Source organism: Tupaia chinensis, unplaced genomic scaffold (assembly GCF_000334495.1).
Source record: "Tupaia chinensis unplaced genomic scaffold, TupChi_1.0 Scaffold143574_1, whole genome shotgun sequence".
In the NCBI taxonomy this organism is placed as follows: domain Eukaryota; kingdom Metazoa; phylum Chordata; class Mammalia; order Scandentia; family Tupaiidae; genus Tupaia; species Tupaia belangeri.
This window is the reverse complement of record NW_006203419.1, coordinates 872,977-886,827: the sequence shown is the minus strand read 5'-3', so window position 1 is coordinate 886,827 and position 13,851 is coordinate 872,977. Positions and strand designations below refer to the sequence as shown.

The window sequence follows — 13,851 nt, the reverse complement described above, 5'->3', positions numbered from 1 at the left end:
AGTGAGGCTGATTAGCTCGGACGGTGGAAGAGGGAGGGACAGGATCGGTGGGTACGGAGATCCGGGACCGCCCGGCCTCACTCTGCAGCCCTCGGGGGTCAGCCGCTCGCTCCGCCCAGGTCCTACCCTTTCCAACAAGGTCCGAGGCCTCCGAGCCGGCTGTGGGCGGGCCGGAGTTTGCAGAGGGGCGGGGGGGGACGGCGGGGCGGGCAGGAAGGGGCGGGGGGCTGCAGAGCACCAGCAGGAAGAAGCAAACCCACCGACCGCCGCGAGCCGCGCGCGTCCTCTCTCTCGTTCCGCGCCATGTGGGGGATCCTGCTCGCCTTAACCGCTTTTGCCCCGGTGGTCGACCAGAGTGTGGGGACGCCGAGCCCCTCGGTGCTCGGTCTTTCGTCGCCCGCGACCACCGAGGCCCCGAGCTCGACGCCGGCCCTGCGTAGGAGCCCTGCACAGCAGCCCGCGAAGAAAGCTAACGGTGAGCGCCCGGACCGAGGGCCCACTTCTAGGGCAAGTCGGTTACCCCACTTCCCTGCTCCGTGTGGTGATCCTTCCTCAACACGCGCGCACGCACACACACACACACACACAGACACACACACTCACACTCCCAGCCCCGCGAAAAGGCTGCTGAGTCAGCAGCCCTGGTTCCTGACCTCACCAACTCAGCCGTCCAAGAACCGGCGCCAGGAGGAGGCTGCCTCTTCCAACCTCAAACCTCCCCTACAGATGATAAAACCGAGGCCAGAGCCTGGAGAAGCAAAAGAAAGATGCAGAGCAAGATTGCTCAGAGTTTGCGGCCAGGGCTGGAGGAAAAGAACAAAAGGAAGGGAGAGAGCGTGCTTTGCTGCGATGCAAAGGGGAAAAAATGGAAAGCGATGACTGGTGCTTACGGGGACGGGGGACAGCTAGAGCAAAGGTCCCGGGTGAGAACTAAGCGGCTCTTTGGCGCTGCCTGCAGGAATGGGGCACTGTCCTGAGCGGGGCAGGAAGGCTGCTTGGCCTCCTTACTTCTCAGCCACGGGGAGACACAGAGAAGGAAGGGATAGAGCGGCAGTCGGGCGCTTCCAGAGGCGGCAGGTAAAACCGGGTCCTGGAGAGTGAGAATGTCTGAGTCAGGAGAGCTGAAGAGAGGGCGCCCAGGAAAGAAGCAGTATGTGCAGAGGCACAGGACAGCGCCCTGACATGTGCGCCCGACCGGGAGTCGTCTGTGGCGCTGCACCGGGTGGGGTGCTCGCAGCGCCAGCCCTCTGAGCAGGGTTCTGTCTAAAGGGCGCACAGGCAGGCCCTGCGCTAGAAATCCTCAGCACTCAGCTCAGCGTGGATTCCAGGGCAGGACGTCTCAGCCGAGAGGGCAGACGTAAAAACGGAGGTGGCTCAGGAGCTTCGGAACCTGAGACCTAGTCTGGCACAAAGGGAGCCTCCCCAGTGGGCATCTGGGCTGATATGTGAAGGGAAAACGGGGACTTAAGGAAGTAAATAAATGAGTAGAACCCAGAAGTGGTGAATGGTGTTACAGGAGAGAGGACAGCTAGTACAAAGGTCCAGAGGTAAGAACCAGACTCGGCTCTTTGGAGCAACCACAGTTCCTAGTGGCTCGGACCAGCAGATGGCATAACGATTAGGTTGCTGGACTCCCACATGGCGGACCACAGTTCAAGTACTAGACCCGGTGGCTTCAAAATCACGCTGGGTGCGTTCCATAGGCATGGACACCCTATAGCAAAATTCTCTCTCTAAAAAAAAAGGAAAAAAACCCCACAGTTCCTAGTGGCTGGGTATAACTCTTCACTGGGTTGGAGGGTCAGAGAGGTGAAGCTGGCCAGATACCTGGTCATGTCAGGAAGGAGAAGGGAGAGCTAGGAAGTGTGGCTGGAGAGGCAGGTTAGTGTCAGACGGTATAAGCCTTTAATGCCACTCGAAGACCCTTAGATATTTCTGGTGGGAAAGCCATGGGCTTGCTGGCCTTCCTGGCTGGCAGAGCTTTCTAGGTGTGGTTTTATGTCATTCTTCCCTCTCCAATGCCCTACCTCCCTGTCCCCAGGGACCTCAGAACAGCACATCTGGTCTCACAACATCAAGAAGAAAAAGGTCATTGTGAAGAAAAAGGTTATTGTGAAGAAGCGAAAGAAACCAACTTATCTCAGTCCCTCGGCGACTGCTAGGCCTCTGGTGACAACCAGCCCAGCAGGGACAGTCAGCCTCTCTGAGAAGTCAGAACCAGGTACTACCTCCCCCAGGGCCCTGCCCAGACTCACAGCCCCTGGGGCCCTTACCAATAGAGCTCATGGGCAGAGGCAACCTCCTGTCTGCCCAGCCTGCAACCAAGCTTAGGAACAGCTTCCCACCTGCCTGAGCACCATCTCTCTGGTCCTGTCTCACTACTCTGTCCCTGCCCCAGGCTGTCCCCCACTGGGCCTGGAGTCCCTGCGAGTTTCAGATCACCAGCTCGAGGCCTCCAGCAGCCAGTCCTTCGGTCTTGGACCTCACCGGGGTCGGCTCAACATCCAGGTTAGCAGCCCTGGCTCAGAGTGCGGCTCTCAGGGGTACCAGGGAACCTTCTCCCCTGCCTCCTGCTTGTCCAGGCCTACCACACTCTGCCCAGCTGGGCCTGATCACTATTCCCTGTAACCGCAGTCAGGCCTGGAGGATGGTGACCTCTATGATGGGGCCTGGTGTGCCGAGCAGCAGGACGCTGAGCCGTGGTTCCAGGTGGACGCTGGGCGCACCACCCGCTTCTCAGGCGTGATCACACAGGGCAGGAACTCTGTCTGGAGGTGAGGCAGGCTGGCCCTGAACTGGAAGTCATGGGTGGGCCCAGGAGCACTGGGTTGGGAGACACTGAGGACCTCTTCCTGCCTCTCCTGCCAGGTATGACTGGGTCACGTCATACAAGGTCCAGTTCAGCAATGACAGTCGCAGTTGGTGGGGGAGTAGAAACCGCAGCAGTGGGATGGATGCGGTGAGTGGTCCTATGGCGGCTGGCACCTGCAGTGCCGGAGATGGGCGCCCTGCCCAACGTAGGGTGCTCAGCTGGGCTGAAGCTTCTCTGAGGACAGGAATAGATGCCCACTTAGGCACCCAGGAAAAAATAGGGTGTTGTCAGTATGGGAGGCCCCCAACAGGCAAGTAGGGGAGCTAGGCTGCTTAGGGACACTCCCACATCCTTTTCAGGTATCTCAGCCATGGAGTGGGTGCCTCAGACACTCCTTCTGTTTGGGGACCTCTGGTCCTGGCATCGCTTCTCATCTCCTCTGGGTTTGCCTTTCTCATCTCTAATATCATTTTTTAAAATTTTTTTTAAAGAATTTTTACTATTTCTAACAATTTGCTATAGGACACATGCAATCACCAGAGAGAGAGAGAGGGAAAGTGAGAAAGCAAGCCACCAGGTCCGGGACTTGAACCACAGTTAGCCATGTGGGAGTCCAGCGTGCTTTAATCATCACGCCACCTGCCAGCCCCTCAGGTATCCCTTTATTTATTTATTTATTTATTTATTTTTAAAGAATTATTTAATTTTATTTATTCATTTATTTATTTTAATTTGACCAGAGACACAGAGAGAGAGAGAGGGGGAAAGTGAGAAAGCAAGCCACCAGGTCCAGGACTTGAACCGTGGTTGGCCATGTGGGAGTATCCAGCACCTTAACCATCATACCACCTGCTGGTCCCAAGTATCCCTTTTTAAACCTGGGCCCTGGCCAGCTTTAGGATCGACTGTTCCGGAGTCACAGGCTATGTTCGTTTAATGAGCTGTGTCCAAGCCAGAAAGCATGGTTGCCTAGAGCTACCCACTGGCAGGGGCCATAGGCAGGGGCTCCTTGTTTACTGCAGAGTGTTTCCAGCTGAGCCCCGCAGGGTGGGTTACATGGTGAGCTTAGAGGCCTGAGAGGCTTCCCTGTGTCCCCGGTCAGACTGCTTGGGTTTGAGCAGTCCTAGCAAAGGATTTATCCCCCCAGGTATTTCCTGCCAACTCAGACCAAGAAACCCCCGTGCTGAACCTCCTGCCAGAGCCCCAGGTGGCCCGTTTCATTCGTCTGCTGCCCCAGAGCTGGCTCCAGGGGGGTGCATCTTGCCTTCGGGCCGAGATCCTCGCTTGCCCGGTCTCAGGTGGGCAGTGGGGCAGAGGCTGGATGGGCAGACCTGAATGCAGGGTGCCTCCCTCACTGTGAACTCACCCTTTACCGTGGACTCCCCTCCACCAGATCCTAATGACCTGTTCCATGAGGCCCCCAATCTGAGGTCCTCCGACATGCTGGACTTCCGGCATCACAATTATAAGGAAATGAGGAAGGTCAGATATAACCCTTAGGACCTAGTGAGGAGGGCCTATCTCAGGTCCACTTCCCGCCAGGGCATAACCTGCCATGGCTGCCTGCGTGTCCTCCCACCCTCCACCGTGCCCTACTGCAGACCCCTGAGCTCTGCCCGATTTCCCTCATTATGGTACCTCCCCTTGTCGGCCCCCTCCTCCTGGGTCTGCCGTCGCTGCCCCCTCCACCGTGCCGTGAGGCCCCATCTGTGTGGGCCGTACTGGCTTGTGTAAGTCCTGGCCTGGCCCTGGGTGGGCTGGTCCTGGATGCAGCCTCCCCTGCCTCATGTCGCGCTCCACCCACCCCAGCTGATGAAGAAGGTGAATGAGCAGTGCCCCAACATCACCCGCGTCTACAGCATCGGGAAGAGCCACCAGGGCCTGAAGCTGTATGTGATGGAGATGTCGGACCAACCTGGGGAGCATGAGCTGGGTACTGGCATGAGGGCTGGGGAGATGGGCACAGGCAGGGTCATGGGGGAGCCAGTACAAGCCCCGGTGTGTTCCTAGGGGAGCCCGAGGTGCGCTATGTGGCCGGCATGCACGGAAATGAGGCCCTGGGGCGGGAGCTGCTTCTGCTCCTGATGCAGTTCCTGTGCCACGAGTTTCTGCGAGGGGACCCACGGGTGACCCGGCTGCTGACTGAGACACGCATCCACCTGCTGCCCTCCATGAACCCTGACGGCTATGAGATCGCCTACCGCAAGGTTGGGCCATCTGGCTGAGGACTGCTCTGCCCCTTCCATCCTGGTCCCCGGAGCCTGCTTGATTTGACCAAGCCCTTATCCTTGCAGGGCTCAGAGCTGGTGGGCTGGGCAGAGGGCCGCTGGAACTACCAGGGCATTGACCTTAACCACAATTTTGCTGACCTCAACACACCACTGTGGGATGCAGAGGATGATGGGCTGGTGCCCCACAGTGTCCCTAACCATCATGTGCCACTGCCTGCGTACTACAAGTTGCCCAATGCCACTGTGAGTATTCTGGGGCTGGTAGGGGAGGGCCACCCAAGGAGCCCTTGTCTATCTCCCACTCCTGACCTGCCCCTGTCCAGGTGGGTCCTGAAACACGGGCAGTCATCAAGTGGATGAAGCAGATCCCCTTTGTGCTGAGTGCCAACCTCCACGGGGGCGAACTTGTGGTGTCCTACCCATTTGACATGACTCGGACCCCGTGGGCTGCTCGCGAACTCACACCCACACCGGATGATGCCGTGTTTCGCTGGCTCAGCACCGTCTATGCCGGCAGCAATCGGGCCATGCAAGACACAGGCCGCCGACCCTGCCACAGCCAGGACTTCTCCTTGCACGGCAATGTCATCAATGGGGCTGACTGGCACACAGTCCCTGGGAGTACGTGCCCGAGGGTGGGATTAGCCCCATACTGATAATCCCTGCCCGTGAGATGATCAGCTGTCACATATGGTGCTGGCATCGGGCCTACCCTAGAGTCTCCCAGAGTGGGGCGCTGGGAGGTGGGACTCACATCCTACCCCTGTGGCTCCAGAGTCTGTGGTCCCCTAGGCATGAATGACTTCAGCTACCTGCACACCAACTGCTTTGAGATCACTGTGGAGCTCTCTTGTGACAAGTTCCCGCATGAGAACGAGCTGTCCCAGGAGTGGGAGAACAACAAAGACGCCCTCCTCACCTACCTAGAGCAGGTCAGATCCGGGGCCCCCACTCCCCAGGTCGCTGTGTCAGTCCTGAGCCACCTGCTTTCTGTTTCCCTTGCAGCTCCCACCAGGGGTTGTCCTATGGCCTGGTTGTACCCGACTCACAGGATGCCATAGCTGGCTTCAGATTGTCCTGGAAAGAAGTAGGGCAGGAAGCAGCAGGCCAGTGTCAGGTGTTGTCAGGGCCAGGAGGGGTATACCCCATGGTGGTCCTGGTGATGGTGCATTGATCTGTCTCAGAGCATTTCTCAGACAGACTCACCCAACCCAAGTTCAAGAACCGCCCTGGCACAGAAGCATCACATAAGAACAACCTCAAAAAGTTCATGGAAAATGGAATTAAAGTATGAGTTTATTTTAATACAAAAACATTTTGAAGTCTGTGCATAGTTGGTTTTTTTTTTTTCCTTTTTAAAATAATACAGACATTCCATGAGCTTTTTGAATGTTCCACTGGGACTCCTATACCTTGTAGTGGCTCCAGTCTAGCTTCCAAAGGTTCTTCAAAAGACAAGCCCAGTAATAAGGTCTCTGGATCTGGGGAAGCCCAAAAACTTTATTTCCAACCAGGTATTTGTAGTTCTGTCAGTCCAGACGTAATTTATCAGCCAAGAGGTATTTGTCACTGTAAGTATTATCACCTGGGAACATAGACCTAGCCCCCTTATCAGCTGTGTAGGGGAACAGACCCAAAAAGTTAACTGAAGATCACGTTCTCATGCAGAACGAGTTTTGATAACCTTTTCTCAAACAGGTGCGCATGGGCATTGCAGGAATTGTGCGGGACAAGGACACAGAGCTGGGGATTGCTGATGCCGTCATCGCTGTAGATGGCATTAACCATGACGTTACAACGGGTGTGTGTGGCGGGGAGGGGCTGAGGGAGGGGGAGGGTCTAGGCTGGGTCAGAAGCTGACAATCTCTGGGCCCTGATCTTCCCCTTCACTCCCCTCAGCACGGGGTGGGGATTACTGGAGGCTGCTGACCCCAGGGCACTACATGGTGACTGCCAGTGCTGAAGGCTACCATTCAGCAACACGGAGCTGCTGGGTCACCTTTGAAGAAGGTCCTGTCCCCTGCAATTTCCTGCTCACCAAGACTCCCAAACAGAGACTGCGAGAACTGCTGGCAGCAGGAGCCAAAATCCCACCAGACCTTCAGAGGCGGCTAGAGCAGCTGAGGGGACAGAAGAAGTAGCCCCCAGCTGAGGAGCTCTATCCAGACCAGGGCAGGCTGGACCTGTCCAGAACTGAAGGAGAAGAGTGGGGAGGGAGGGAAGGAGGGACACTGGAGGAGAAGGTGCTTGGGCTCATTAAAACTATCTGGCCCCTTTGCTGTCCCTCCTATTGTCTCTGTCAGGCCTTAGCCCGCCTCTCAGTTCCTATTCTGCCCACGTACACACGCTCATCAGTTGCCATCTGGAGACATTGTGTGGAAAGAGCTATTTTCCTAAAAAAGAATTTAAAATTTTATTTTATTATTATTATTTACTTTGTTATAGGGCATGTGTGTTCACCAAAGAGAGAGAGAAAGAGAGAGCAAGCTGCCAGGTCTAGGTCTCGAACCACAGTCAGCCATGTGGGAGTCCAGCACCTTAACCACCATGCCACCTGCTGACCCTGTTTTTCTTTTTCAACTCTGTTTTTCACTAGAGAGAGGTACATCCAACAAGGTCTTTATGCTACACTACACCCCCTCCAGTCTTCACCAGCTCAGATCAGAGGCATGTGTGTGTTTGCCCCATGTGCTCAGAGAAGTCTTGAGGTGCAAAGCCAAGGCCTTTCCCCTGTGAGTCCAGTGTGTGACCACTGTGTCACCACCTGGCCCCACTGGGCTTTTGTGGAACTCAGGGCTAGGCAGAAACGTATTTCTGCCTGTGGGCTTCTGCTACAGGTGCCGTCATGGTGCTATTAAATGATCTGTAAATGCATCAGTGCCGAGCGTGCACAGATGTAAGGATCAACCGTGCCCACACCTGACCGGGCCCCCACTCGGGGCCAGTTCAGTACATTGTGAGTGTGCCAAGATGGAGGCCAGTTATGGGAGCACGAAGGAAGCTACACACATGTGAAGTGCAGCACCACAAGGTCACCAGGGACTTGGTCAAGGACAAGACGCTGACGATGGTCCCTGGGGTTCAAACGGGAAGGGTGACAGGTGTGGGGTGCGGACAGGGCCAGCTCCACGCGGGAGGGGACCTTAGTGGTTAGATCAATGGAAAAACATTTGAATTAGCTTCATCAGCCATTTCTGGAGAGTGTTGATAGGTATTGATAATAGGCTTTGATGGTTTCAGACTGAAGGGGGCGTTACATGTCAGTCTGTGTCTTGCTGGTAAACCCTCCATTCTAAGTATTTCAGGTAGAGGGAAATTTAGTGCTGGTGATGGGAGGTAAAGGAAGCCGATAACACCCTTGGGCTGCTGTTTATAACCCCTATTTGCTGATGTCGGGATGGAAGCCCAGAGTCTGGTCATCTGTAGCCGCCAGTGGTCACTTGGGGTCACCTACCACAGAACCAGAATACTTCCTCCCTTCTGCCCATTTCTAATCTCCAGCCTATGTAGTCTACTATCAAAATACTATAACTGGCTGGCATCTAGCTGGCACAAACATCTATTAAGTGACTCCCAGGGCCAGATGGTGGCATGGCAGTAAGTCGTGATGCTCTGTGAGGCAATTCCACAGGGGAAAGGTCCCAGTTCAAGCTCTGAGCTCTCCCTGATTACACCAGCACACACTTGTTCACTAAGGGGACTGGGCAAAGGCTACGAGTGGGCCAGGGTGTTTGTTGGCAGTCTGTTGAAGGTACTGTCTCTATGTGTCTCTCAGAAGAAAGAAATAAAGCTTAAGAAAAAAGTATCTCAGAGCTTATGCAATTCAGAGAAGAACTTGGAAGGGCAGGATGCCAACATAAAGGCATTGTGTGGGTGGGCAGGTGGCATGGTGGTTGAGACCCTAGAGTTCAAGTCCTGGACCTGATGGCTTGAAAAACACACCAGGAGGGATCAACAAGTGGCGTAGTGGTGAAGGCACTGGACTGCTGTGTGGTCGACTATGCTACAAGTCCCCAGCCTGGCAGCTTGAAACACACTGGGCCACGGATGCTTGTGTGCCCAAAATCCCAAGAGGAGAATAGAAGAGAAAGAATTGTAGCATAGCCATCCCCACCCCGGGGAGGGATTTCTCACTTTCTGTCTCTGTCTCTCTGGCAAGTGCATGTGCCCTATAACAAAAATCTCTTTTAAAAATAAATAATGCAGATAATAGTTTTTAAAAAACACCAGGCACATGTGCGTGCATGCCCAAAATTCCGAAAAGAGAAAGGGAGAAGAGACTGCAGTGTGACCATCCCCCATGGGGGGGAGGTGCTTTCTCTCTCTTTTTCCCCTCTCTCTGTCTCTCTCTAGAGAGTGCACTGGGAAAAAAAAAAAAAGCATCACAACCATCCGCTGTGGCCTGGTAGTGATGCATCCCCTGGCAGATGCTAAGCCCCCATGGGAAGGTCCTGGGCTTGTGTCCTGAAATCTCCCTGTACGTGCCAGTGTGTGCATGTGCATAATTCCAGCTGATTGAGATGATAGGAGGGCTGTCATGGTGTAAAACAGGGGGAGGGGGTGATCATTTCTCTGTCACTATCTCTCATGGAAGAAATAAAAATAAATAAACATAGGGGCTGGCAGGTGGTGTGGTGGTTAGAGACACTGGATTCCCACATGACCGACCACGGTTTGAGACTTAGACCTGGAGGCTTTCTTTCTTGCTTTCTCTTTCTCTCTCTCTCTCTGTCTGTCTGGTCAAGTTAAAAAATAATATAAGGGAACCAGCAGTTAGCGTAATGGCTATGTCGCTGGACTCCCATGTAGTCAACCGTGGTTCGCGTCTCGGACCCAGTGGCTTAAATCTCACGCCGGGCACATGTGCGTGCATGCCCAAGATCCTGAGAGGAGAATGGAGGAGAAGGGATTGCGGCGTGACCACCCCCCCTGGGGGGTGATTTCTCTATTTCTGTCTCTATGTCTCTCTCTGTCTGTCTGGCGAGCGCATGCGCCCTATAGTGAAAACCTCTCCAAAAAAAATAAATAAATAACACGGGGCCAGCAGGTGGCATGGTGTTTAAGAGTGCTGGACTCCCACATGACCGACTGCAGTTCAAGTCCTGGACCTGGCAGCTCGCTTTTTCACTTTCTCTCTCTCTCTCTGTCCCTCTCTGGTCAAATTAAAACAAGTAAATAAATAAATAAAGTTAAATAAAAATAATTAAAATAATAATAACAAATAGAATTAAATAAATAAATAATTCTTATAAATAAATAAATAAACATAAACAAAGGCATCACGTAGCCTTCTGTTATGGAAGTTCTCCCTAGTTTAGTTCTTGGTTCTTGCAGTTTCCTGAGGTCTCTCTCTCATTTTCAGTCTCAGTTAATTACCACGAGAAATTTGGTCCTGCAGTTCTCTGTAACTCCTTCCCTTCCCACCTCCAATTCCTCTAAACAGCATCTTTCTTTTTTTTTTAAAGAATTATTTTATTTAACTTTATTTATTTATTTTTATTTGACCAGAGAGGGACAGAGTGAGAGAGAGAGAAGGAAAGTGAAAAAGCAAGCCACCAGGTCTAGGACTCGAACCATGGTTGGCCACATGGGAGTCCAGCACCCTTAACCACCATGCCACCTGCTGGCCCCAGCATCTCTCTTTCAAAACAAAATTTCGTATTCATTGAAGTTTTCTGTACATTATGACAAGTGTGTGTAAGTGTATGGCGTGCACCGGTGCACAACAGAACACACTCAGCCTACCACAGCCAGTAAACACCGACACCATCAGCACCCAGAATTCCTCTTCCCTTGTGCACCCTTTGAGTCAACGTCCCCTTCCCTGTCAAGGACACCCACCATCCTGACTTCTAGCATCCTAGTTGAGTTTTGCTCACCCTTTTCTGGCTGGAAGTACTTTCTATAGCACTCCTCAGTATGGTCTACGGTTTCCTGGATTTCATTTTGGTTTCACTGGATAGAGCAGAGTTATTCGTCGTAGATAATGACGCCTACTCTAGCTGAAAGGAATTGATTAAAGGTTCTTAGGAAGCTTGCACAATCTCCTGGAAGGCTTTATGCCAGACTCAGATGCTGCATAATTAAAAACACCACAGTCAGTGTCAACAAAGACCAGAGGAATGCCCAGCCATGCCACGGGCTTATCCTGGAGGATTTACCACTTCCGTTATTGCTTTCTTTCTTTCTTCTTGGAAGTTTATTTATTTATTCCATGAATGAGAGAGAGAGAGAGAGCAAGAGAGAGAGAACCGTCAATAGGATCCCAATGCCACAATCCACCCCTAGCCTCTGTCAGTCCCACATCCTGGACAACCATGTGCCTGGTGCACTCAGAGAGGTCTTTGAACCTCAACTTTGACCCTTTCCATGTGGGATTGCTTCACACTATCGTTCTCTGTGGCATCACTACTTAGCTTCTCTCATTGCTTTTTTTTTTAAAGAATTATTTATTAAGTTTAATTTTTGTTATTATTTATTATTATTACCATTTTTTACTTTGACCAAAGAGAGACAGAGAGAGAGAAAGGAAAAGTGAGGAAGCAAGCTGCTAGGCCCAGGACTCAAACCACGATTGACCATAGGGGAGTCCAGTACCTTAACCACCACGCCACCTGCCTGCCCCCTTCCACCATTGCTTTCTGTTTGGCATTTAGGATACTAGGGATTTCTAAATGCTAGAAACTTCCATGTTTGCACCAGAGGAATCATGCACCTCCACTGCTGTGATTGCCTGAAAATCGGATCTCTCTGGATGAGGCTGCCACTTCCTTTGCCCTTTCTTAGCTTTAAGTCTGGGGCCAGTCATCGTTTGGCAGAACTTAAGTTATGTGAGCAATCCCAGGTAGAAAGGTACGGTAGGATATATTAATTTAACCCGAAAGAGGGCAGCAATGGAGGAAGAAGAATAAAAAGACATAGAAACTGGGTCAGCAGGTGGTGTGTTGGTTAAGGACACTGGACTCGCACATGGTTGACCACGGTTCAAATCCCAGACCTGGCAGCTTACTTTCTGGTTTTCTTCTCTCTTTCTCTCACTCTTGCTCTCTCTCTCTGTCCCTCTCTGGTCAAATTAAAATAAATAAATAAATATATAAAGTGAAATTAAATAATTCTTTAAAAAATAAAAAAGACAGGGACCAGTAGTTAGTGTAATAGCTATGTCGCTGGACTCCCATGTAGTCAAGTTCAAATCCCAGACCTGGTGGCTTAAACTCATGCCGGGCATGTGTGCGTGCATGCCCAAGATCCTGAGAGGAGAATGGAGGAGAAGGGATTGTGGCGTGGCCATCCCCCCCCGGGGGGTGATTTCTTGCTTTCTATCTCTCTGTCTCTCTCTGTCTTTCTGGTGAGTGCACATACCATATAGCAAAAACCACTCCAATAAATAAATAAATAAATAATTTAAAAGACATAGAGGGGCCAGCAGGTAGCGTGGTGGTTAAGGTACTGGACTCACATATGGTCAGTTGTGGTTCAAGTCCCAGATCTTGTGGCTTGGTTTCTCACTTTTTCTCTCTCTCTCTCTCTCTCTCTCGTAAACACATGTACCTATAGCAAATTAAAATAATACTAAATTAACATGAAATAATTCTTTAAAAAATATAGAAAACAAATAGCAAAATGGCACATGTAAATCTTACCTCACTGATTTAAAAAAAATAATTATTTACTAATTTAATTTTATTCATTATTATTATTTTTCAACTTGGCCAGAGAAAGAGAGAAAGAAAGGGAAAGTGAGAAAGCAAGCTGCCAGGTCTGAGACTGGAACTGCAGTTGGCCGTGTGGGAGTCTAGTACATTACCTACCATGCCACCTGCCAGACTCCTACCTCATCAATTTAATGTAAACGAATTAAACCCTCTAATTTTATGCCAGAGATTGACATAATAAATTTAAAAACAAATTCAGGGACCAGCAGGGGGCATGGTGGTTAAGGCGTTGGACACTCCCACATAGCAGACCTGGTGGCTTGCTTTTTCACTTTCTTTTTCTCTCTCTCTGTTGCTCTCACTGGTCAAATTAAAATAAATAAATGAATAAATAAAAATTTTAAAAATAAAATGAATTCAATCATTTGCTATTTACAATAAATACTCTTTATACTTATTTATAAAATTTATTAATTTACTGTGAGAAAGAGAGAGAGACTTTCAACAGGGTCTTTACAACACAGTTCACACCAACCTCAGCCAGCTCAGATCACAGGCACCATAGGTGGGTGGTGTGTACAGGGAGACACTCGGATAGGAACCTAGGACCATCCCATGTGGGTCCAGCATTACAGAAAGTTGTGTCACTGCTGTGCCATTTCAGCTGGCTCTACAACAGACACACACACACACACACACACACTTTTAGATTAAAAAACACAGAAAGATTGAAAGTGAGATGGAAAAAGATATACCATGCAAACAACAACCAGAAGAGTTGAAGTGGCTATATTTTTGCCTTTCTCAGAGAGTCATATAAAGGAATTCGTAATACATCTAACCTTTTGAAATTAGGTTCTTTCTTTCTTTTTTTTTTTTTTTTTTGAAAAAAGAATTATTTATTTAATTAATTATTATTATTGTTTTTAATTTGACCAGAGAGAGAGAGAGAGTGATAGGTGAGAAAAGGAGAAAGCAAGCTGCTAGGTCTGGGACTCAAACCATGGTAGGCCATGTGGGAATCCAGTGCCTTAACTACCACTCCACCTGCTAGCTGAAGACTAGGTTCTTTTTAAAGAAAATTCTTTATTCATGATACGGTATGTGTACAAATGTGTGAGATTGGGTGGGGGAGAGAGGGAGGGATAAGTAC

General features: G+C 50.8%; 1 protein-coding gene across 1 annotated transcript; it reads left to right on the top strand.

The window, feature by feature from the left end:
- Nucleotides 1-211: 211 nt before the first annotated feature.
- CPXM1 (carboxypeptidase X, M14 family member 1) lies at nucleotides 212-7,378 on the top strand. Its single transcript, XM_006163939.3, has 14 exons — nucleotides 212-475; nucleotides 2,042-2,221; nucleotides 2,399-2,508; nucleotides 2,635-2,774; nucleotides 2,869-2,959; nucleotides 3,960-4,110; nucleotides 4,206-4,294; nucleotides 4,622-4,745; nucleotides 4,823-5,019; nucleotides 5,107-5,286; nucleotides 5,367-5,664; nucleotides 5,836-5,975; nucleotides 6,742-6,844; nucleotides 6,943-7,378. The coding sequence occupies exons 1-14, from the start codon at nucleotides 304-306 to the stop codon at nucleotides 7,182-7,184; spliced, it is 2,217 nt and encodes a 738-aa protein (XP_006164001.1). The 5' UTR covers nucleotides 212-303; the 3' UTR covers nucleotides 7,185-7,378.
- Nucleotides 7,379-13,851: the final 6,473 nt, after the last annotated feature.

Coding starts and splice junctions, on each gene's coding strand:
- CPXM1 (XM_006163939.3), top strand. CDS start 304: ATGTGGGGGATCCTGCTCGCCTTAACCGCTTTTGCCCCGGTGGTCGAC. Junction 4,746..4,822: donor ACCTGGGGAGCATGAGCTGG/GTACTGGCATGA, acceptor GTGTGTTCCTAG/GGGAGCCCGAGGTGCGCTAT. Junction 5,020..5,106: donor ATGAGATCGCCTACCGCAAG/GTTGGGCCATCT, acceptor TTATCCTTGCAG/GGCTCAGAGCTGGTGGGCTG.